The 24,724-nt window shown below is 39.0% G+C and overlaps 11 protein-coding genes across 11 annotated transcripts; 6 read left to right on the top strand and 5 right to left on the bottom strand.

Moving 5' to 3' along the window:
• Positions 1-1,635: 1,635 nt before the first annotated feature.
• On the bottom strand, positions 1,636-2,418 carry LOC121602505 (histone H2A). The gene has a single exon (XM_041931269.1). The coding sequence runs from the start codon at positions 2,356-2,358 to the stop codon at positions 1,984-1,986; it is 375 nt and encodes a 124-aa protein (XP_041787203.1). The 5' UTR covers positions 2,359-2,418; the 3' UTR covers positions 1,636-1,983.
• A 178-nt stretch (positions 2,419-2,596) lies between these two features.
• Positions 2,597-3,126, top strand: LOC121602508 (histone H2B). The gene has a single exon (XM_041931272.1). It carries the CDS (start codon positions 2,641-2,643, stop codon positions 3,013-3,015), a length of 375 nt encoding a protein of 124 aa, XP_041787206.1. The 5' UTR covers positions 2,597-2,640; the 3' UTR covers positions 3,016-3,126.
• A 627-nt stretch (positions 3,127-3,753) lies between these two features.
• On the bottom strand, positions 3,754-12,388 carry LOC121602514. Its single transcript, XM_041931277.1, has 5 exons — positions 11,928-12,388; positions 10,108-10,458; positions 4,565-4,763; positions 4,458-4,476; positions 3,754-4,296 (listed from the first exon to the last, which is right to left on the bottom strand). Exons 1-5 carry the CDS (start codon positions 12,333-12,335, stop codon positions 3,807-3,809), a joined length of 1,467 nt encoding a protein of 488 aa, XP_041787211.1. The 5' UTR covers positions 12,336-12,388; the 3' UTR covers positions 3,754-3,806.
• LOC121602510 (histone H4) lies at positions 4,432-4,840 on the top strand. The gene has a single exon (XM_041931274.1). It carries the CDS (start codon positions 4,473-4,475, stop codon positions 4,782-4,784), a length of 312 nt encoding a protein of 103 aa, XP_041787208.1. The 5' UTR covers positions 4,432-4,472; the 3' UTR covers positions 4,785-4,840.
• LOC121602504 (histone H2A) lies at positions 9,591-10,536 on the bottom strand. Its single transcript, XM_041931268.1, has one exon. The coding sequence runs from the start codon at positions 10,474-10,476 to the stop codon at positions 10,102-10,104; it is 375 nt and encodes a 124-aa protein (XP_041787202.1). The 5' UTR covers positions 10,477-10,536; the 3' UTR covers positions 9,591-10,101.
• LOC121602507 (histone H2B) lies at positions 10,712-11,244 on the top strand. The gene has a single exon (XM_041931271.1). It carries the CDS (start codon positions 10,759-10,761, stop codon positions 11,131-11,133), a length of 375 nt encoding a protein of 124 aa, XP_041787205.1. The 5' UTR covers positions 10,712-10,758; the 3' UTR covers positions 11,134-11,244.
• Positions 12,389-12,549: 161 nt separating the features above from the next.
• LOC121602512 (histone H4) lies at positions 12,550-12,958 on the top strand. Its single transcript, XM_041931275.1, has one exon. It carries the CDS (start codon positions 12,591-12,593, stop codon positions 12,900-12,902), a length of 312 nt encoding a protein of 103 aa, XP_041787209.1. The 5' UTR covers positions 12,550-12,590; the 3' UTR covers positions 12,903-12,958.
• Positions 12,959-17,103: 4,145 nt separating this feature from the next.
• LOC121602513 (histone H4) lies at positions 17,104-17,512 on the bottom strand. Its single transcript, XM_041931276.1, has one exon. The coding sequence runs from the start codon at positions 17,469-17,471 to the stop codon at positions 17,160-17,162; it is 312 nt and encodes a 103-aa protein (XP_041787210.1). The 5' UTR covers positions 17,472-17,512; the 3' UTR covers positions 17,104-17,159.
• A 161-nt stretch (positions 17,513-17,673) lies between these two features.
• Positions 17,674-18,180, top strand: LOC121602503 (histone H3). The gene has a single exon (XM_041931266.1). It carries the CDS (start codon positions 17,727-17,729, stop codon positions 18,135-18,137), a length of 411 nt encoding a protein of 136 aa, XP_041787200.1. The 5' UTR covers positions 17,674-17,726; the 3' UTR covers positions 18,138-18,180.
• Positions 18,181-18,817: 637 nt separating this feature from the next.
• Positions 18,818-19,350, bottom strand: LOC121602509 (histone H2B). The gene has a single exon (XM_041931273.1). It carries the CDS (start codon positions 19,301-19,303, stop codon positions 18,929-18,931), a length of 375 nt encoding a protein of 124 aa, XP_041787207.1. The 5' UTR covers positions 19,304-19,350; the 3' UTR covers positions 18,818-18,928.
• Positions 19,351-19,525: 175 nt separating this feature from the next.
• Positions 19,526-20,128, top strand: LOC121602506 (histone H2A). Its single transcript, XM_041931270.1, has one exon. It carries the CDS (start codon positions 19,586-19,588, stop codon positions 19,958-19,960), a length of 375 nt encoding a protein of 124 aa, XP_041787204.1. The 5' UTR covers positions 19,526-19,585; the 3' UTR covers positions 19,961-20,128.
• The last annotated feature ends 4,596 nt before the right edge of the window (positions 20,129-24,724 follow it).

Below are 24,724 nucleotides of genomic sequence, written 5' to 3'. Positions count from 1 at the left end.
AAAGCATTCTGTAGGATTCCACGCTGGTTTAGAAGGACCTCGCAATTCGAAATTTCTATGAATGCAAAAGTTTGGAAATTTGAAATATAAACCGGTAACAAGCATCAAGCAAGCATGAATATGTAAAAATTAATTCCAACTCCAAATTCTGTGCTGTTCACTGAATGCCATATATTTTCTTGGGATACAAACTTCATTTGGGATACTGGCTAAGCGTGCTCCGCGAGCGATGTTTCCGTTTTAATTTTTACAATTGGTGATTGTTCCCCAGCTTTCGTTATCATACAAATGTTTCCCAGTTATTATCCAGGACAAACACCCTGGGATCTCATGAACACCCGCCCTCTACGTTACGCTAGCATTACACGTAACGCCTGTTTAGCGCAAACCCAAGCAGCATTTTTTTAACGCCTGGTTTTACCATCGTGGATAAGCAAATTGATAGATTATTAATCATGTCTTAATATTGATTATTTGTATGTGTTCTAAAATAACAATATAGAACACAAATAAAAAGAAGTTCAGGATTTTTATTTAAAATGAATACATTGATAATTTATGTGCATAAAAAAGTTATCACATAAATATTAACTTATTATTGTTCACATCAATTAGAGTTCTAACAACTTAAAGAAATGCTTTTAGAACAATTAAAAACATAGATATGGATTTTAGCATATGAAACTTATTTATTCATATGCCAATCTTTTGGTAAAACTAGAATATGAACATTATAAAAGTATTTATCAACCTCGTTAAGAGCCCTTAAAAGCCCCTCGCACCCAAAACAATTATCTTTCAAAATGGCCATAAACGTAAACTTTATGAGCAGTTAATTTATTTCACAGGTTTAATTTATTTCCATATACTTTCAATATTTTATATTTTATACTTTGGCAATGTTACTCCAATTAAAGGCTTTGAGGGTTTTAATAACTTTAAACTGTAAGACTATTTTGCTTAAATCATAGTGTTTAATGCAAATAAAAAATCTGTGTTTTACTTCAATTTTAAAATTATATCACATTTCAATCGATTTACCCTAGAGCAAAAAGCTTATATTTTCATCAAATTGTTTAAAAATTCATTTGAGAAATGTACAGTGGTCGATCGCGAAGCTGACGCAACCTCTATAAAATGATGCTTGGGAATTTTAAAAGGCAAGTAACGCTTCTCCTTTGTAACGTAAAGCGCTGAGCCTCACTTTAACCAATTATTTAGATGGCGTTACTATTGGTTGCAGGGACTTTGATCACCACTAGATGGCGTTATTGAATGTGGAGTTGCACATGCGTTAGGGGCATTTCAATTTATTGTTTTTATTGGTGTTCCTACATTGCTAATGAAAATATTGTTTAAAAAAATACTATAAAATGCTAGACATATTTATATGGTTATTGAAATGAAGGGTGAAGGGAAACATTATTGAGTGTGTTTATTTATATGAATGTTCCTAATTTTTGGTCCACCTTTTTTAAAGCCATTTTCAACGTTTCCCAATCAATTGCCAAGTCAAACTTTTGTGAAAACCTAGCCTTACCTGAACACACAACATTTTTCGACAACCAACACTTTAACATTTTACCGTAGTTAACGATAAAACAGGTAAACGTGTCCTTTAGCGTTTCCAGAAAAAAAGGTCAACACACAGGTATCACTGCTTGCATTTGCTATGGTAAAACCAACCCTCACTACCAAGCTACCTGGAAATTTTTACACATCGCTTATGATATGCTGCATTTTTCAGAATTCGCAGGGTTAGAGAATTGAAAACAGTAAATGATGCTTTTTGTGCCCAAAGGAGGCACATTTTTTCATTTACATTTTGTACACACTTTCAATCACGGTTCTATATTAGAAAATGTTCTTACTTCTGGTTGTCCCATATCAGCATGAATCAAATAAAATGTCTTTGGCAAAGTTATTTGTCGCCCTGAAAAGGACGGTTTTGGGTTTGAGATGAAAGAAGCTTTGTCACACAGTTTAAGCCTTCTTTTCGGTCTTCTTGGGCAGCAGCACGGCCTGAATGTTGGGCAGCACACCACCCTGAGCGATGGTTACTCCGGACAGCAGCTTGTTCAACTCCTCGTCGTTGCGGATGGCCAGCTGCAGATGACGCGGGATGATGCGCGTCTTCTTGTTGTCACGGGCAGCGTTTCCGGCCAACTCAAGCACTTCAGCGGCCAAGTATTCCATGACGGCTGCCAGATACACGGGCGCTCCGGCACCGACGCGCTCGGCATAGTTACCCTTGCGCAGGAGACGATGAATACGGCCAACGGGGAACTGAAGACCGGCACGATTGGAACGGGACTTTGCCTTTCCCTTTACCTTTCCTCCCTTTCCACGGCCAGACATGGTTAGATTTTATTGGGGAACGTTTGTAAGGGATCACGAACAACACGATGTTCTCTTTGATAAGGGTCTTTTTATAATGGAGCAATCTCGACCCGACCGATGCTTATATAGCAGCTTATTCGTGCTGCGCGATACTCGTTTGGAATTTTTCGAGCTGCACGATACGTATCCTCTCTCACGGCCCGTTATAAGCGATCGGAGAGCTCGGATTTTTTCTAGAACGCAATCACCCCTTGAATCGAACACATCGTGTCCCAGTGTTGAGTGAATTTTTCGGTCGAAATGGCACCCAAAACCAGTGGAAAAGCTGCGAAGAAGTCTGGCAAAGCCCAGAAAAATATTTCCAAGTCCGACAAGAAAAAGAAGCGCAAGACCCGCAAGGAAAGCTACGCTATTTACATCTACAAAGTGTTGAAGCAAGTCCACCCGGATACTGGCATCTCTTCGAAGGCCATGAGCATCATGAACAGTTTCGTTAACGATATCTTCGAACGCATTGCTGCCGAGGCATCCCGCTTGGCGCATTACAACAAGCGTTCGACGATCACGTCCCGCGAAATCCAAACCGCTGTTCGTCTGCTGCTGCCTGGTGAGCTTGCCAAGCACGCCGTCTCCGAAGGAACGAAGGCTGTCACAAAGTACACCAGCTCGAAGTAAGCCACTGAAATGATTGGCTTCTTTACATGAACGTCTCTTAAATCGGTCCTTTTCAGGACCACAAACCACATTCAAACAAAGAATTATCCTTCATTTCATCCGCAATGGTTGGAAGCGTTTTCCGAAGTGAAATTGTAAATGAAGTTTCGTGTATCGTGATTTATGCATAGAAATCGTTTCGTTCGTTGTATGAAAATCATTTTTTTATTTAAATTTTCCTCGCGCGTACGAGGATAATTTATCGACAAAGCAACCACTTGCAGCTTATGTGTCGTGAGTTAAATGTTGTAATAGATTTGTTCGATTTTAATGTTGCTTTATAAGTATTGAAGGATCGTTTTCGTATATGTTTGCATTTTCGTGCCCATGAGTAACAGTTTAGCTGTTTGTGTCGAACATTTGTTGTAAAATATATAGTCATACTATTCGTTCATGGTTTGTTGTAAGCTGCGATGTTGGTAATATAGTGATAGGTAATATAGATGGCAATGAAGTATTGGTAAACATCATCAAAATCCTCAGCAGCCTTATAAAAAGCGAAACTTTGTCAAGAAAAAGTTAAATTACCTCCCATAACGATGATTGTTTGAAACGAATATTCCCCGTTCTCATGATTATCTCGTAAAAACAAAACGACATACGCGTTAGTTTGCCTTCACATGTACCATTTCATAATAGCAATCGAAAGATAATTCTTGGTATGTTCAATAGTATTGGTGGTCCTGAAAAGGACCGTTTTGAGAAGGAAATGTCCCGTTGAGACAGGGACTGCTTCCGGATGCATGGACGATTTAGGCACGCTCTCCGCGGATGCGACGGGCCAGCTGGATGTCCTTGGGCATGATGGTGACGCGCTTGGCGTGGATGGCGCACAGATTCGTGTCTTCGAACAGACCAACCAGGTACGCCTCGCTGGCTTCCTGCAGCGCCATCACGGCTGAGCTCTGGAAGCGGAGATCAGTCTTGAAGTCCTGGGCGATCTCACGCACCAAGCGCTGGAAGGGCAGCTTGCGGATGAGCAGCTCGGTCGACTTCTGGTAGCGACGGATTTCTCGGAGGGCCACCGTTCCCGGACGGTAACGATGCGGCTTCTTCACTCCTCCGGTGGCCGGGGCACTTTTACGAGCAGCCTTGGTGGCCAGCTGCTTGCGAGGAGCCTTACCTCCAGTCGATTTACGAGCGGTTTGCTTGGTACGAGCCATTTCACTGCGGGAGCGTAGGTTTCGTTGAGCACGGAGCAAACTTGTTTCTTTAACAAAAGTTGAACGTTGAATGAGGAAACTGCTCGAACAACAGCTCTATTTATGCGCTTGTCAACCCCTATTTTCTCTCATCTTAAGAGCAAGAGGGAATGCGTGGATGAAAAAGTATAAATAGGGACGTTGAGCTCGAAAACGCTCATTCGTGATCGTCAATTTAAAGTGTGAACATCGTGCACGTACAATCCTGTGCTCATCATGACTGGAAGAGGAAAGGGAGGAAAAGGTCTGGGTAAAGGAGGAGCCAAGCGTCACCGAAAAGTGCTGCGGGATAACATCCAGGGCATTACCAAGCCCGCCATCCGCCGTTTGGCTCGGCGCGGAGGAGTGAAACGTATTTCCGGCCTCATCTACGAGGAAACCCGTGGCGTCCTGAAAGTGTTTCTGGAGAATGTGATCCGTGATGCGGTCACTTACACTGAACACGCCAAGCGCAAGACCGTCACTGCTATGGATGTGGTGTATGCTCTGAAGCGTCAGGGCCGTACTCTGTACGGTTTCGGAGGTTAAATTCAACGTGCTCTCACAAACCTCCAAATGGAGTCTCAAATCAAACGGTCCTTTTCAGGACCACAATACATTACTCAAGAGCTGTGTCTTTCGCAACATTCAACAATTATTATTTGAGAAAAAAGTTCTATGATATATTACTCGCATAACAAGCACTCACACTGCTGCATATTCAGTGCATTTACATTCAATGGTGTTTTGTAAATCTGTTTTTTTAACTTATACCTATGCGTTTGAAGCTTACATAAAAGCGACGATTGAAGCGTTTGTTTAAAGAAATAATTTTTATTTTTTTTTATATATTGATTTATTTTATATTTTCTAATAAAAATATTTTCTTTTTCAGGGCAAATCTCGCATCCTCTTGAAGCAATAATCGCCGCGTGGAGCATACCGTTTTTTTGCATCAGCTCAAATCTGACCAACACATGCGCATCGTTCATTGATACTTGCGATAATTCATCAAAAGAAGGAAAACGGGTGAAAAAAACAACACTGTTCACATGAGGTTTGTGAATTTATTATACAGCAACAGCTAACAGCGTCAATGCTGCCTTTGAATCCGTAAATCACTCAATGCTAATTTCAAAACTATCAAGCTACGGAGTAAATAGGGCGCTAGTTCATTTGCTCTCTTGTTATTTAAGTGATGAGCATATTACAGTGAATATTTCCTCCTCTCTATCTGCACCATTCACCAACCCGTCCGGGGTTCCACAATGCAGCATTCTCGGCCCTTTTCTTTTTAACATTTTCATAAATGATGTTATTCACGTTATGCCGGATTGCGAAAAATTGTTTTATGCAGGTGATATGAAAATGTTCCTACCGGTATCAGATCAAACCAATTCTTTAACTCTTCAAATCTGTTTAACTTGATTTAACGCGTTGTGTAATTCCAATTGTATGCGTCTCAACATATCAATATGTTCTGTTACATCCTACACTAGGAAAAGATTTCCCATTATTTGCGAATATAAAATTGATGATAGATCAAAGCCGCGTAAAAATGTGATTCATGATTTAGGCGCTCATGTAGATAGCAGACTAACGTTATAGAACCACTATAAAGCAATACTTTAAAAAGCTTTCCGTTTGTTAGGATTCATTTTGCGTGTTGAGAAAGACTTCAAAGATCCATTCAGTAAAAATGCTGTGTATTGTGCAATTGTCCGTCCTACCTAAGAATTTGCTAGTATTATTTGGACACCGACATAGCAACATTTAAAATATAGGCTAGAATCGGTTCAACGCAAGCTTACTCGTTCAAGGTTTTATCATCTCCCGACGTCTCGTAATTCTGTTTGTCCCTCTTACCGTACAAGGTGCCTGTTATTTGGACTAGAACCTCTGCAACATAGAAGCAAGAAGTGCTTATTTATACACAAACTTGTTAGCGGATCTTTCGAAGGCCCGTCATTTTTTAATAAATAGAACTTTCAGGGCCCAATAAGATTGTTAAGGACCAGAACTTTATTCAACATATAATTAAGATCGACTAATGTTGGATATAACGATCTTTTATAACAATTTACGGTCTTTTTTAGATAGCTTAGTGAGACGCATCCACAGTTTATGTTATGTTGTTTATTTATTTGGTTAATTGACAGTTAAACTAATTATGTCTTTCGATGCGTTTTTGTTAGCACTGTTCTATAGCATTTATTATAGAAACGAGAATGTTATATAAGCTTATGTTAGCTTGAAAACTTTCGGAGTAGATAAAAATAATAATAACAATAAGCTTCTTTTCAAAAAGTACATTTTTTTTCGTTTCTATACATTCTATTTCTTTTCTTAATTTTTGATTACAATAAAACCTTTTCCGCGCACACACAAAACATTGCCTCAACTGAAAACCTTAAAACAGTTTACATCACCAGACTTTAAAAAACTAAAAATGTGTATTGTGTGTTAATTTGAAGATTTTTGAAGGAATCTTAAGCCTGTTCGGAATATGTATCAAATCGTTTGCAATATGAAACATGAGCTCGAAACTGTCCAGGAAACGAATCAAAATTTCCATGCAGATTAATGATATTTAAAATTGTTTCGAGTAAAATAATTGAGAATCTTGATTTTTTAATCAAATGTACTAGGTTTGCGATTGGTTTGTGATTAATACAATAGTTTTGCCAATTGAAATTGCATAAGTAAAACAATATTAATTGCCAAAAATGATTAAAGTAGTTGCAATTCAACGCTATTTCGGTGCAAAGTTTATATAAATAAATAAAAATTCTAAATTATATTTTAAGTTTACGAAGCATTATGAATTATTGCGTCTTAGAAAAGATAAATCTCACCACTTGAGTTGTTTATAAGAGCAAAATTTTGCAAATGTACCATATTCTCCAGAGATCGTTAACAAGTGTTAAGCAAGAGCTACCCGCCAAATACTTTATGCAAGATTTGCTAGCAGGATGATATGAAGATGTAGAAATTAACTCAACCTCCAAAATCCAGAATGTTAACTGAATGTCATACATTTTCTTGGGATACAATTTTTACAATTGGTGATTGTTCCCCAGCTGTCGTTATCATACAAATGTTTCCCAGTTATTATCCAGGACAAACACCCTGGGATCTCATGAACACCCGCCCTCTACGTTACGCCAGCGTTACACGTAACGCCTGTTTAGCGCAAACCCAAGCAGCATTTTTTAACGCCTGGTTTTACCATCGTAGATAAGCAAATTGGTAGATTATTAATCATGTCTTAATATTGATTATTTGTATGCAATAATGAGAGAATAACAATATAGAACACAAATAAAAAGTAGTTCAGGATTTTTATTAAAAATGAATACATTGATAATTTATGTGTATAAAATTTTTTTAACATAAATATTATCTTATTATTGTTCACATCAATTAGAGTTCTAACAACTTAAAGAAATGCTTTTAGAACAATTAAAAACATAGATATGGATTTTAGCATATGAAACTTATTTATTCATTTGCCAACCTTTTGGTAAAACTAGAATATTGAACATTATAAAAGTATTTATCAACCTCGTTAAGAGCCCTTAAAAGCCCCACGCACCCAAAATAATTATCTTTCAAAATGGCCATAAACGTAAACTTTATGAGCAGTTAATTTATTTCACAGGTTTAATTTATTTCCATATACTTTCAATATTTTATATTTTATACTTTGGCAATGTTACTCCAATTAAAGGCTTTGAGGGTTTTAATAACTTTAAACTGTAAGACTATTTTGCTTAAATCATAGTGTTTAATGCAAATAATAAATCTGTGTTTTACTTCTAATTTACTTCTAATGCCACAAGGAAGCAATATTGGCCCGCTTCTCTTCATATTGTTTATCAACGATGTTACCCTGGCTTTACCTCCCGACAGTATCAGTCTGTTTGCTGACGACGCAAACATTTTTGCGCCTATTCACAACACAGGTGATTGTACATTCCTGCAAGACTGCATCGAAATTTTCTGTTCGTGGTGCAAGCGTAATGGACTGACTATCTGCATCGAGTAATGTTACTGTGTGTCTTTTAGTCGATGCAGGAGCCCAGTGACTGGGACCTACTTCATGGACGGCACTGCAGTTAATCGACAGAATCATGCCAAAGACCTGGGCGTTCTGCTTGACTCTAGTTTGAACTTTAAACAGCATATCGATGACGTTGTAGCCAGAGGAAATCAATTACTTGGCGTGGTTATCCGGACAACTAATGAATTCCGCAACCCCATGTGCATCAAAGCTGTGTACAACTGCATCGTTCGTTCGGTTCTGGAATATTCGTGCGTAGTCTGGAGCCCAACTACCGCTTCTTCAATTGCTCGACTCGAGGTGATTCAACGTAAGCTCACGAGATATGCCCTACGCCTACTTCCCTGGCAGGATCGCAATAATCTTCCTCCGTATGCTGCGCGGTGCCGTCTTCTAGGCCTTGAACCTCTTTCGGTTAGAAGACGCAATGCACAGTGCTCTTTCATCGCTGGATTGCTAAATGGCTCTATCGACTCATCGCCTTTGTTGCATCGAGTCGATATCTATGCACCATCCCGAACACTTAGGTCTAGAGAAACTCTACGGCTCGCTCAACCCCGCTCCAGTGCTGGTCGGTCTGACCCTATGTTCCGCATGTCGGCTGTCTTCAACACTGTCTCGGATTGCTTCGACTTCGACATCTCAACTCAGTGCTTCAAGGAACGTCTCCGGCTTTTGCCGTGGCCGCAGTGAATTGCGATGTAAATCTTATTTTTGCTATGTATTTTTTTTCTCAATTGAACTGTTACATCTTAATTAGGCCATACGGCCCGTTGAAGATTAAATAAATAATAATAATAATAATAATATTAATAATAATAATAATTTTAAAATTATATCACATTTCAATCGATTTACCCTAGAGCAAAAAGCTTATATTTTCATCAAATTGTTTAAAAATTCATTTGAGTAATGTACAGTGGTCGATCGCGAAGCTGACGCAACCTCTATAAAATGATGCTTGGGAATTTTAAAAGGCAAGTAACGCTTCTCCTTTGTAACGTAAATGGCTGAGCCTTACTTTTACCAATTATTTAGATGGCGTTACTATTGGTTGCAGGGACTTTGATCACCACTAGATGGCGTTATTGAATGTGGAGTTGCACATGCGTTAGGGGCATTTCAATTTATTGTTTTTTATTGGCATTCCTACATTGCTAATGAAAATATTGTTTAAAAAAATATTATAAAATGCTACATATATTTATATGGTTATTTAAATGAAGGGTGAAGGGAAACATTATTGAGTGTGTTTATTTATATGAATGTTCCTAATTTTTGGTCCACCTTTTTTAAAGCCATTTTCAACGTTTCCCAATCAATTGGCCAAGTCAAACTTTTGTGAGAACCTAACCTTACCTGAACACACAACATTTTTCGACAACCAACACTTTTAACATTTGACCGTAGTTAACGATAAATCAGGTAAACGTGTCCTTTAGCGTTTCCAGAAAAAAAGGTCAACACACAGGTATCACTGCTTGCATTTGCTATGGTAAAACCAACCCTCACTACCAAGCTACCTGGAAATTTTTACACATCGCTTATGATATGCTGCATTTTTCAGAATTCGCAGGGTTAGAGAATTGAAAACAGTAAATGATGCTTTTTGTGCCCAAAGGAGGCACATTTTTTCATTTACATTTTGTACACACTTTCAATCACGGTTCTATATTAGAAAATGTTCTTACTTCTGGTTGTCCCATATCAGCATGAATCAAATAAAATGTCTTTGGCAAAGTTATTTGTCGCCCTGAAAAGGACGGTTTTGGGTTTGAGATGAAAGAAGCTTTGTCACACAGTTTAAGCCTTCTTTTCGGTCTTCTTGGGCAGCAGCACGGCCTGAATGTTGGGCAGCACACCACCCTGAGCGATGGTTACTCCGGACAGCAGCTTGTTCAACTCCTCGTCGTTGCGGATGGCCAGCTGCAGATGACGCGGGATGATGCGCGTCTTCTTGTTGTCACGGGCAGCGTTTCCGGCCAACTCAAGCACTTCAGCGGCCAAGTATTCCATGACGGCTGCCAGATACACGGGCGCTCCGGCACCGACGCGCTCGGCATAGTTACCCTTGCGCAGGAGACGATGAATACGGCCAACGGGGAACTGAAGACCGGCACGATTGGAACGGGACTTTGCCTTTCCCTTTACCTTTCCTCCCTTTCCACGGCCAGACATGGTTAGATTTTATTGGGGAACGTTTGTAAGGGATCACGAACAACACGATGTTCTCTTTGATAAGGGTCTTTTTATAATGGAGCAATCTCGACCCGACCGATGCTTATATAGCAGCTTATTCGTGCTGCGCGATACTCGTTTGGAATTTTTCGAGCTGCACGATACGTATCCTCTCTCACGGCCCGTTATAAGCGATCGGAGAGCTCGGATTTTTTCTAGAACGCAATCACCCCTTGAATCGAACACATCGTGTCCCAGTGTTGAGTGAATTTTTCGGTCGAAATGGCACCCAAAACCAGTGGAAAAGCTGCGAAGAAGTCTGGCAAAGCCCAGAAAAATATTTCCAAGTCCGACAAGAAAAAGAAGCGCAAGACCCGCAAGGAAAGCTACGCTATTTACATCTACAAAGTGTTGAAGCAAGTCCACCCGGATACTGGCATCTCTTCGAAGGCCATGAGCATCATGAACAGTTTCGTTAACGATATCTTCGAACGCATTGCTGCCGAGGCATCCCGCTTGGCGCATTACAACAAGCGTTCGACGATCACGTCCCGCGAAATCCAAACCGCTGTTCGTCTGCTGCTGCCTGGTGAGCTTGCCAAGCACGCCGTCTCCGAAGGAACGAAGGCTGTCACAAAGTACACCAGCTCGAAGTAAGCCACTGAAATGATTGGCTTCTTTACATGAACGTCTCTTAAATCGGTCCTTTTCAGGACCACAAACCACATTCAAACAAAGAATTATCCTTCATTTCATCCGCAATGGTTGGAAGCGTTTTCCGAAGTGAAATTGTAAATGAAGTTTCGTGTATCGTGATTTATGCATAGAAATCGTTTCGTTCGTTGTATGAAAATCATTTTTTTATTTAAATTTTCCTCGCGCGTACGAGGATAATTTATCGACAAAGCAACCACTTGCAGCTTATGTGTCGTGAGTTAAATGTTGTAATAGATTTGTTCGATTTTAATGTTGCTTTATAAGTATTGAAGGATCGTTTTCGTATATGTTTGCATTTTCGTGCCCATGAGTAACAGTTTAGCTGTTTGTGTCGAACATTTGTTGTAAAATATATAGTCATACTATTCGTTCATGGTTTGTTGTAAGCTGCGATGTTGGTAATATAGTGATAGGTAATATAGATGGCAATGAAGTATTGGTAAACATCATCAAAATCCTCAGCAGCCTTATAAAAAGCGAAACTTTGTCAAGAAAAAGTTAAATTACCTCCCATAACGATGATTGTTTGAAACGAATATTCCCCGTTCTCATGATTATCTCGTAAAAACAAAACGACATACGCGTTAGTTTGCCTTCACATGTACCATTTCATAATAGCAATCGAAAGATAATTCTTGGTATGTTCAATAGTATTGGTGGTCCTGAAAAGGACCGTTTTGAGAAGGAAATGTCCCGTTGAGACAGGGACTGCTTCCGGATGCATGGACGATTTAGGCACGCTCTCCGCGGATGCGACGGGCCAGCTGGATGTCCTTGGGCATGATGGTGACGCGCTTGGCGTGGATGGCGCACAGATTCGTGTCTTCGAACAGACCAACCAGGTACGCCTCGCTGGCTTCCTGCAGCGCCATCACGGCTGAGCTCTGGAAGCGGAGATCAGTCTTGAAGTCCTGGGCGATCTCACGCACCAAGCGCTGGAAGGGCAGCTTGCGGATGAGCAGCTCGGTCGACTTCTGGTAGCGACGGATTTCTCGGAGGGCCACCGTTCCCGGACGGTAACGATGCGGCTTCTTCACTCCTCCGGTGGCCGGGGCACTTTTACGAGCAGCCTTGGTGGCCAGCTGCTTGCGAGGAGCCTTACCTCCAGTCGATTTACGAGCGGTTTGCTTGGTACGAGCCATTTCACTGCGGGAGCGTAGGTTTCGTTGAGCACGGAGCAAACTTGTTTCTTTAACAAAAGTTGAACGTTGAATGAGGAAACTGCTCGAACAACAGCTCTATTTATGCGCTTGTCAACCCCTATTTTCTCTCATCTTAAGAGCAAGAGGGAATGCGTGGATGAAAAAGTATAAATAGGGACGTTGAGCTCGAAAACGCTCATTCGTGATCGTCAATTTAAAGTGTGAACATCGTGCACGTACAATCCTGTGCTCATCATGACTGGAAGAGGAAAGGGAGGAAAAGGTCTGGGTAAAGGAGGAGCCAAGCGTCACCGAAAAGTGCTGCGGGATAACATCCAGGGCATTACCAAGCCCGCCATCCGCCGTTTGGCTCGGCGCGGAGGAGTGAAACGTATTTCCGGCCTCATCTACGAGGAAACCCGTGGCGTCCTGAAAGTGTTTCTGGAGAATGTGATCCGTGATGCGGTCACTTACACTGAACACGCCAAGCGCAAGACCGTCACTGCTATGGATGTGGTGTATGCTCTGAAGCGTCAGGGCCGTACTCTGTACGGTTTCGGAGGTTAAATTCAACGTGCTCTCACAAACCTCCAAATGGAGTCTCAAATCAAACGGTCCTTTTCAGGACCACAATACATTACTCAAGAGCTGTGTCTTTCGCAACATTCAACAATTATTATTTGAGAAAAAAGTTCTATGATATATTACTCGCATAACAAGCACTCACACTGCTGCATATTCAGTGCATTTACATTCAATGGTGTTTTGTAAATCTGTTTTTTTAACTTATACCTATGCGTTTGAAGCTTACATAAAAGCGACGATTGAAGCGTTTGTTTAAAGAAATAATTTTTATTTATTTTTTTATATATTGATTTATTTTATATTTTCTAATAAAAATATTTTCTTTTTCAGGGCAAATCTCGCATCCTCTTGAAGCAATAATCGCCGCGTGGAGCATACCGTTTTTTGCATCAGCTCAAATCTGACCAACACATGCGCATCGTTCATTGATACTTGCGATAATTCATCAAAAGAAGGAAAACGGGTGAAAAAAACAACACTGTTCACATGAGGTTTGTGAATTTATTATACAGCAACAGCTAACAGCGTCAATGCTGCCTTTGAATCCGTAAATCACTCAATGCTAATTTCAAAACTATCAAGCTACGGAGTAAATAGGGCGCTAGTTCATTTGCTCTCTTGTTATTTAAGTGATAAGCATATTACAGTGAATATTTCCTCCTCTCTATCTGCACCATTCACCAACCCGTCCGGGGTTCCACAATGCAGCATTCTCGGCCCTTTTCTTTTTAACATTTTCATAAATGATGTTATTCACGTTATGCCGGATTGCGAAAAATTGTTTTATGCAGGTGATATGAAAATGTTCCTACCGGTATCAGATCAAACCAATTCTTTAACTCTTCAAATCTGTTTAACTTGATTTAACGCGTTGTGTAATTCCAATTGTATGCGTCTCAACATATCAATATGTTCTGTTACATCCTACACTAGGAAAAGATTTCCCATTATTTGCGAATATAAAATTGATGATAGATCAAAGCCGCGTAAAAATGTGATTCATGATTTAGGCGCTCATGTAGATAGCAGACTAACGTTATAGAACCACTATAAAGCAATACTTTAAAAAGCTTTCCGTTTGTTAGGATTCATTTTGCGTGTTGAGAAAGACTTCAAAGATCCATTCAGTAAAAATGCTGTGTATTGTGCAATTGTCCGTCCTACCTAAGAATTTGCTAGTATTATTTGGACACCGACATAGCAACATTTAAAATATAGGCTAGAATCGGTTCAACGCAAGCTTACTCGTTCAAGGTTTTATCATCTCCCGACGTCTCGTAATTCTGTTTGTCCCTCTTACCGTACAAGGCACCTGTTATTTGGACTAGAACCTCTGCAACATAGAAGCAAGAAGTGCTTATTTATACACAAACTTGTTAGCGGATCTTTCGAAGGCCCGTCATTTTTAATAAATAGAACTTTCAGGCCCCAATAAGAATGTTAAGGACCAGAACTTTATTCAACATATAATTAAGATCGACTAATGTTGGATATAACGATCTTTTATAACAATTTACGGTCTTTTTTAGATAGCTTAGTGAGACGCATCCACAGTTTATGTTATGTTGTTTATTTATTTGGTTGATTGACAGTTAAACTTATTATGCCTTTCAATGCGTTTTTGTTAGCACTGTTCTATAGCATTATTTATAGAAACGAGAATGTTATGTAAGCTTATGTGAGCTTGAAAACTTTCGGCATCGATAAAAAAAATATTGACAATAAGCTTCTTTTCAACAAATTTGTTTTTTCGTTTCTATATATTCTATTTCTTTTCTTTATTTTTGATTACACTAAACCCATTTCCGCGTACACACAAATCATTGCCTCAATTCCTTCATTGTTCGAGCATCAAAACCTTAAAACAGTTTATATCATCAGACTTTGAAAAAACTGAAATATGTATTGTGTGTTAATTTGAAGATTTTTGAAGGAATCTTAAGCCTGTTCGGAATATGTATCAAATCGTTTGCAATATGAAACATGAGCTCGAAACTGTCCAGGAAACGAATCAAAATTTCCATGCAGATTAATGATATTTAAAATTGTTTCGAGTAAAATAATTGAGAATCTTGATTTTTTAATCAAATGTACTAGGTTTGCGATTGGTTTGTGATTAAAACAATAGTTTTGCCAATTGAAATTGCATAAGTAAAACAATATTAATTGCCAAAAATGATTAAAGTAGTTGCAATTCAACGCTATTTCGGTGCAAAGTTTATATAAATAAATAAAAATTCTAAATTATATTTTAGTTTACGAAGCATTATGAATTATTGCGTCTTAGAAAAGATAAATCTCACCACTTGAGTTGTTTATAAGAGCAAAAATTTTCAAATTTACCATATTCTCCAGAGAGCGTTAACAAGTGTCAAGCAAGAGCTACCCGCCAAATACTTTATGCAAGATTTGCTAGCAGGATGATATAAAGATGTAGAAATTAACTCAACCTCCAACATCTAGGATGTTAACTGAATTCCATATATTTTCTTGGGATACTTCATTTGCGATACTAGCTAAGCGATACTCCGCGAGCGATGTTCCCGTTTTATTTTTACAATTGGTGATTGTTCCCCAGCTGTCGTTATCATACAAATGTTTCCCAGTTATTATCCAGGACAAACACCCTGGGATCTCATGAACATCCGCCCTTTTCGTTACGCTAGCGTTACACGTAACGCCTGTTTAGCGCAAACCCAAGCAGCATTTTTTAACGCCTGGTTTTACCATCATAGAAATGCAAATTGGTAGAATATTAATCATGTCTTAATATTGATTATTTGTATGCAATAATGAGAAAAGACCTAGTTTGAACAAAAATAATAAGCTTTTTTAAAGATATGACCCAATGATTCTTTATGATAATGAAAAGTTATAAATAAAAACGGTTATTGTCATTCGACTAAGTTCTATTTATTAAAAAAAGTTCCGCTAACAAGTTTGTGTATAAAAGATGTTCGAGTATAGTCCAAACATTACGTCGAATTTAATTCGTTGAATATTTGATATTTTAAATGTTGCTATGTCGGTGTCCAAATAATACTAGCAAATTCTTAGGTAGGACGGACAATTGCACAATACACAGCATTTTTACTGAATGGATCTTTGAAGTCTTTCTCAACACGCAAAATGAATCCTAACAAACGGAAAGCTTTTTAAAGTATTGCTTTATAGTGGTTCTATAACGTTAGTCTGCTATCTACATGAGCGCCTAAATCATGAATCACATTTTTACGCGGCTTTGATCTATCATCAATTTTATATTCGCAAATAATGGGAAATCTTTTCCTAGTGTAGGATGTAACAGAACATATTGATATGTTGAGACGCATACAATTGGAATTACACAACGCGTTAAATCAAGTTAAACAGATTTGAAGAGTTAAAGAATTGGTTTGATCTGATACCGGTAGGAACATTTTCATATCACCTGCATAAAACAATTTTTCGCAATCCGGCATAACGTGAATAACATCATTTATGAAAATGTTAAAAAGAAAAGGGCCGAGAATGCTGCATTGTGGAACCCCGGACGGGTTGGTGAATGGTGCAGATAGAGAGGAGGAAATATTCACTGTAATATGCTCATCACTTAAATAACAAGAGAGCAAATGAACTAGCGCCCTATTTACTCCGTAGCTTGATAGTTTTGAAATTAGCATTGAGTGATTTACGGATTCAAAGGCAGCATTGACGCTGTTAGCTGTTGCTGTATAATAAATTCACAAACCTCATGTGAACAGTGTTGTTTTTTTCACCCGTTTTTCTTCTTTTGATGAGTTATCGCAAGTATCAATGAACGATGCGCATGTGTTGGTCAGATTTGAGCTGATGCAAAAAACGGTATGCTCCACGCGGCGATTATTGCTTCAAGAGGATGCGAGATTTGCCCTGAAAAAGAAAATATTTTTATTAGAAAATATAAAATAAATCAATATATAAAAAAATAAATAAAAATTATTTCTTTAAACAAACGCTTCAATCGTCGCTTTTATGTAAGCTTCAAACGCATAGGTATAAGTTAAAAAAACAGATTTACAAAACACCATTGAATGTAAATGCACTGAATATGCAGCAGTGTGAGTGCTTGTTATGCGAGTAATATATCATAGAACTTTTTTCTCAAATAATAATTGTTGAATGTTGCGAAAGACACAGCTCTTGAGTAATGTATTGTGGTCCTGAAAAGGACCGTTTGATTTGAGACTCCATTTGGAGGTTTGTGAGAGCACGTTGAATTTAACCTCCGAAACCGTACAGAGTACGGCCCTGACGCTTCAGAGCATACACCACATCCATAGCAGTGACGGTCTTGCGCTTGGCGTGTTCAGTGTAAGTGACCGCATCACGGATCACATTCTCCAGAAACACTTTCAGGACGCCACGGGTTTCCTCGTAGATGAGGCCGGAAATACGTTTCACTCCTCCGCGCCGAGCCAAACGGCGGATGGCGGGCTTGGTAATGCCCTGGATGTTATCCCGCAGCACTTTTCGGTGACGCTTGGCTCCTCCTTTACCCAGACCTTTTCCTCCCTTTCCTCTTCCAGTCATGATGAGCACAGGATTGTACGTGCACGATGTTCACACTTTAAATTGACGATCACGAATGAGCGTTTTCGAGCTCAACGTCCCTATTTATACTTTTTCATCCACGCATTCCCTCTTGCTCTTAAGATGAGAGAAAATAGGGGTTGAAAAGCGCATAAATAGAGCTGTTGTTCGAGCAGTTTCCTCATTCAACGTTCAACTTTTGTTAAAGAAACAAGTTTGCTCCGTGCTCAACGAAACCTACGCTCCCGCAGTGAAATGGCTCGTACCAAGCAAACCGCTCGTAAATCGACTGGAGGTAAGGCTCCTCGCAAGCAGCTGGCCACCAAGGCTGCTCGTAAAAGTGCCCCGGCCACCGGAGGAGTGAAGAAGCCGCATCGTTACCGTCCGGGAACGGTGGCCCTCCGAGAAATCCGTCGCTACCAGAAGTCGACCGAGCTGCTCATCCGCAAGCTGCCCTTCCAGCGCTTGGTGCGTGAGATCGCCCAGGACTTCAAGACTGATCTCCGCTTCCAGAGCTCAGCCGTGATGGCGCTGCAGGAAGCCAGCGAGGCGTACCTGGTTGGTCTGTTCGAAGACACGAATCTGTGCGCCATCCACGCCAAGCGCGTCACCATCATGCCCAAGGACATCCAGCTGGCCCGTCGCATCCGCGGAGAGCGTGCCTAAATCGTCCATGCATCCGGAAGCAGTCCCTGTCTCAACGGGACATTTCCTTCTCAAAACGGTCCTTTTCAGGACCACCAATACTGTTGAACATATCAAGAATTTTCTTTCGATTTTCATTTTGAAATGGTACATGTGAATGTAAGCTAACGCGTATGTCGTTTTGTTTGTACGAGATAATCATGAAAACTGGGAATATTCGTTTCAAACAATCATCGTTATGGGAGGTAATTTAACTTTTTCTTGACAAAGTTTCGCTTTTTATAAGGCTGCTGAGGATTTTGGGAATATTTACCAATACTATATTTCCATCGATATTGCCTACGACTTTATTACCAACATCGCAGCTTACAACAAACCATGAACGAATAGTATGACTATATATTTTACAACAAATGTTCGACACAAACAGCTTACCTGTTACTCATGGGCACGAAAATGCAAACATATACGAAAACGATCCTTCAATACTTATAAAGCAACATTAAAATCGAACAAATCTATTACAACATTTAACTCACGACACATAAGCTGCAAGTGGTTGCTTTGTCGATAAATTATCCTCGTACGCGCGAGGAAAATTTAAATAAAAAAATGATTTTCATACAACGAACGAAACGATTTCTATGCATAAATCATGATACACGAAACTTCATTTACAATTTCACTTCGGAAAACGCTTCCAACCATTGCGGATGAAATGAAGGATAATTCTTTGTTTGAATGTGGTTTGTGGTCCTGAAAAGGACCGATTTAAGAGACGTTCATGTAAAGAAGCCAATCATTTCAGTGGCTTACTTCGAGCTGGTGTACTTTGTGACAGCCTTCGTTCCTTCGGAGACGGCGTGCTTGGCAAGCTCACCAGGCAGCAGCAGACGAACAGCGGTTTGGATTTCGCGGGACGTGATCGTCGAACGCTTGTTGTAATGCGCCAAGCGGGATGCCTCGGCAGCAATGCGTTCGAAGATATCGTTAACGAAACTGTTCATGATGCTCATGGCCTTCGAAGAGATGCCAGTATCCGGGTGGACTTGCTTCAACACTTTGTAGATGTAAATAGCGTAGCTTTCCTTGCGGGTCTTGCGCTTCTTTTTCTTGTCGGACTTGGAAATATTTTTCTGGGCTTTGCCAGACTTCTTCGCAGCTTTTCCACTGGTTTTGGGTGCCATTTCGACCGAAAAATTCACTCAACACTGGGACACGATGTGTTCGATTCAAGGGGTGATTGCGTTCTAGAAAAAATCCGAGCTCTCCGATCGCTTATAACGGGCCGTGAGAGAGGATACGTATCGTGCAGCTCGAAAAATTCCAAACGAGTATCGCGCAGCACGAATAAGCTGCTATATAAGCATCGGTCGGGTCGAGATTGCTCCATTATAAAAAGACCCTTATCAAAGAGAACATCGTGTTGTTCGTGATCCCTTACAAACGTTCCCCAATAAAATCTAACCATGTCTGGCCGTGGAAAGGGAGGAAAGGTAAAGGGAAAGGCAAAGTCCCGTTCCAATCGTGCCGGTCTTCAGTTCCCCGTTGGCCGTATTCATCGTCTCCTGCGCAAGGGTAACTATGCCGAGCGCGTCGGTGCCGGAGCGCCCGTGTATCTGGCAGCCGTCATGGAATACTTGGCCGCTGAAGTGCTTGAGTTGGCCGGAAACGCTGCCCGTGACAACAAGAAGACGCGCATCATCCCGCGTCATCTGCAGCTGGCCATCCGCAACGACGAGGAGTTGAACAAGCTGCTGTCCGGAGTGACCATCGCTCAGGGTGGTGTGCTGCCCAACATTCAGGCCGTGCTGCTGCCCAAGAAGACCGAAAAGAAGGCTTAAACTGTGCGACAAAGCTTCTTTCATCTCAAACCCAAAACCGTCCTTTTCAGGGCGACAAATAACTTTGCCAAAGACATTTTATTTGATTCATGCTGATATGGGACAACCAGAAGTAAGAACATTTTCTAATATAGAACCGTGATTGAAAGTGTGTACAAAATGTAAATGAAAAAATTTGCCTCCTTTGGGCACAAAAAGCATCATTTACTGTTTTCAATTCTCTAACCCTGCGAATTCTGAAAAATGCAGCATATCATAAGCGATGTGTAAAAATTTCCAGGTAGCTTGGTAAAGAGGGTTGGTTTTACCATAGCAAATGTAAGCAGTGATACCTGTGTGTTGACCTTTTTTTCTGGAAACGCTAAAGGACACGTTTACCTGTTTTATCGTTAACTACGGTAAAATGTTGGAAGTGTTGGTTGTCGAAAAATGTTGTGTGTTGAGGTAAGGCTAGGTTTTCACAAAAGTTTGGATTTCAATATATCGGGAAACGTGAGAAATGGCTTTAAAAAAGGTGGACCAAAAATTAGGAACATTCATATAAATAAACACACTCAATAATGTTTCCCTTCACCCTTCATTTCAATAACCATATAAATATATGTAGCATTTTATAATATTTTTTTAAACAATATTTTCATTAGCAATGTAGGAATGCCAATAAAAACAATAAATTGAAATGCCCCTAACGCATGTGCAACTCCACATTCAATAACGCCATCTAGTGGTGATCAAAGTCCCTGCAACCAGTAGTAACGCCATCTAAATAATTGGTTAAAGTAAGGTTCAGCCTTTACGTTACAAAGGAGAAGCGTTACTTGCCTTTTAAAATTCCCAAGCATCATTTTATAGAGGTTGCGTCAGCTTCGCGATCGACCACTGTACATTACTCAAATGAATTTTTAAACAATTTGATGAAAATATAAGCTTTTTGCTCTAGGGTAAATCAATTGAAATGTGATATAATTTTAAAATTTGAAGTAAAACACAGATTTTTTATTTGCATTAAACACTATGATTAAACAAAATAGTCTTACAGTTTAAAGTTATTAAAACCCTCAAAGCCTTTAATTGGAGTAACATTGCCAAAGTATAAAATATAAAATATTGAAAGTATATGGAAATAAATTAAACCTGTGAAATAAATTAACTGCTCATAAAGTTTACGTTTATGGCCATTTTGAAAGATAATTGTTTTGGGTGCGAGGGGCTTTTAAGGGCTCTTAACGAGGTTGATAAATACTTTTATAATGTTCAATATTCTAGTTTTACCAAAAGATTGGCATATGAATAAATAAGTTTCATATGCTAAAATCCATATCTATGTTTTTAATTGTTCTAAAAGCATTTCTTTAAGTTGTTAGAACTCTAATTGATGTGAACAATAATAAGTTAATATTTATGTGATAACTTTTTTATGCACATAAATTATCAATGTATTCATTTTAAATAAAAATCCTGAACTTCTTTTTATTTGTGTTCTATATTGTTATTTTAGAACACATACAAATAATCAATATTAAGACATGATTAATAATCTATCAATTTGCTTATCCACGATGGTAAAACCAGGCGTTAAAAAAATGCTGCTTGGGTTTGCGCTAAACAGGCGTTACGTGTAATGCTAGCGTAACGTAGAGGGCGGGTGTTCATGAGATCCCAGGGTGTTTGTCCTGGATAATAACTGGGAAACATTTGTATGATAACGAAAGCTGGGGAACAATCACCAATTGTAAAAAATTAAAACGGAAACATCGCTCGCGGAGCACGCTTAGCCAGTATCCCAAATGAAGTTTGTATCCCAAGAAAATATATGGCATTCAGTGAACAGCACAGAATTTGGAGTTGGAATTAATTTTTACATATTCATGCTTGCTTGATGCTTGTTACCGGTTTCGGGTTTATATTTCAAATTTCCAAATTTTTGCATTTATAGAAAATTCGAATTGCGAGGTCCTTCTAAACCAGCGTGGAATCCTACAGAATGCTTTGTAAACATAAATATTACTTTGATTATTAATATTTTTAAAGCATATTGTATTAAAACTTAGTTATTTTATTGCCTTTTTAGGTTTTCCTATCATCATACTTTTTCAATTGGTATCTGTCAAATCTCTGTATAACTCACTTAATGATCGCAAAAAAATGATGGTTTCTAATTAATTTAATCGAAACATTGTAAAATCTCATGAATATTCATCAATATTTTGACTTACATTCTTGACAATTTCAAGCGCATGATTAAAACTACAGATGATTTGATTCAAAATCCGAACAAACTCAAGATTCCTTTTATAATCGTCAAATTATTACAAAAAAAAAAAACGTTTTCATTAGTTTTGAACTTGTTTCATGGTCTGGATACATGACTATACAGGGTGGCATCGTAGAAGTGATACACTTTGTTTTTGTAATAAAATTGACACCAGGTTTGATTTCTCTTAGGAATCGATTTAAATAGCTTCTATTGGTACTAAACATGCATTTCACTTAATTTATTTCAAATCTTTCACCTTTACACTTGATAACCGCCCTAAGGCGCTTTTGGAAATCGTTGCAGGCCGCACGCACAACTTCATCCGGCATTTCCTCCCATATCTTTAACAACCGTTTCTTGAATCGGTCCAAATGCAAATGTTTGATGTCGCCTAACTTTCTAAGCATGTATCCCCATATGCCGAAGTCCAACGGGTTTAAATCTGGAGACGACGTAGGCCATTCCGATGCATGCGCCATTGCGATGATAAAACATGGCAAATGGTCCTTGCCCAACTTCTGAACGATCGAAGCCTTATTGAGCCTTTGGCTGGAGCTGAATCTTGTTGGAAGCAAAAGCTGTCGTTGCCAAAAAGCTTCTAAGCGTATGGTTTCAAGTGTCCTTCAAGAACGTATTCTACAATGTACTCCTTGTTGATCTTCACGCCTTTGTCGATAAATAATAACGGAAACTTCCCTTTGGCCGAGATAGCTCCCCAAACCATCACAACAGACGCATTTTTATATCGTTCGACTGTTCTTTTATCGGCTGTTATGTCCCGAATACATGCTCCATGAATACTATCATTCTGCTTATTCAAGGCTTCCTCCAGAGTGAACAGTTTTTCGTTTGCAAAGATGATGTTGTGGCCTGCGTGCGTCTTCAGCAACAAGCGAGACCTGGTCACCCTTTTGGTAATATTTTTGCTGGTTAAGCCGTGAATTTTTTGCTTTTTAAACGCTCTGTAACCAAGGTCCTTTTTCAGAATGCTTTGCATGGAAAAGTGACTCATGTTCATTTAACTCGCCATTTTTCTTCCCGACTCGACGCTTCGTTTTTTGCCCGGTTTCTTCTTTGGAACAACTGTGCCTGTCTCCTCGTATCGCTTGATGGTCCGGTAGACGAATAATCGACTTAAATTGAGATAGTTTCTGCCTGATCTGCATGTTTATCAATGCATGAAAATGCAAGATTTTTATTTGTTCGCGACTTGAATCCATTATAATATATGAGAAAACTGAAATGAAAACTAAGTATACGTTTTTCACGAGAAATAGTAAACAAATAAAGCTGTCAAAATATGCCCATGACTTTGACACACAGTGTCAGAAAACACAATACTGGGGTACTCGAATAGGTGTATCACTTTTACGATGCCACCCTGTAGATGTTGGTATCCTTCGTACGGTACAAAATAAAAGACAAATTTTAATATAATTCAGAGCAAAATATGATAAATTTCTGATGTTTCCTAGTCAATAACCACTTCCACAATATATTAGAATGTTTTTTAATGCACTTGGACGAGATTCATAGAAATCATCGAAAATATAACACTGGCGTCGGTTTGAAGTGTAAAACATTCTGAGCGGTTTGCTCTGGTGGAACCGAGAAAATATTCAACTACTATGGTATCAGGGGTCCGACATGTTTATAACAAGTTGAATTATCTGGTTTCACACGGGATAAAATTGATGTCTCGTTTTAATTAAAAATTGTAGAATATGCAATGTTAGGAGTAAAAAACAATGATTAAAATGATAACAATGACTTTAACACAAAGCTTCGATTCTTTTTATCGGTCGTAATTACCTTATGAAATTCAAATCTGCTATGACAATCATCCGTTTGTATACCACTGAGTTTTTGTTTTAACACAGAGTTTATCGCACCCATGTACCATATACCAGATACAGGTACTTCCCGATATATGATATTAATGCGGACTGGAGGCCATCGCGTATCTCGAATATTCGCGTAAGACGAGTTTTGAGATTTTCATTTCAATTATAGCTAATTTGCAAATCATGTTGCTTGAAGTAGTAGGTTTAAGCCACTTAATTTGTTATTTGATCTGATTTCAACTGAGAATTCCAATTTTATACAGGTATTCCCCGATGTACGCTATTTATGCGGACAGGAGGCAATAGCGTATCTCGAATTTTTATGTTTAAGCTTAAATTATAGCTAATTTTGGTACCACTCTGCTTGAAAGGGTGGGTTTTAGAAATTGAAATAGTAATTTGATCTGATTTCAACAAAACATACAATTTTGTTTCACTTAAAATGGTTTTTCAAAATCGCCTAAAAGGGAATTTATTTTTAGTCAGACATTTGATGCATCATATTAGTATAAAAATTGTCAAATTAACAAAACCGCGTATAGCGAGTATGGCGTGTATCGAGGACTACCTGTACCTTTTAAAATGGTTTTTAAAATTCAACCAAGGGAAAGTTATTTTGCATTTGACTTTCGATGTGTCTTATGAGTACAATTTGTTTAATTT

Source organism: Anopheles merus, unplaced genomic scaffold (assembly GCF_017562075.2).
Source record: "Anopheles merus strain MAF unplaced genomic scaffold, AmerM5.1 LNR4000479, whole genome shotgun sequence".
In the NCBI taxonomy this organism is placed as follows: Eukaryota; Metazoa; Arthropoda; class Insecta; order Diptera; family Culicidae; genus Anopheles; species Anopheles merus.
The sequence above is the reverse complement of the archived record's forward strand: the minus strand, read 5'-3'. Positions and strand labels throughout refer to the sequence as shown.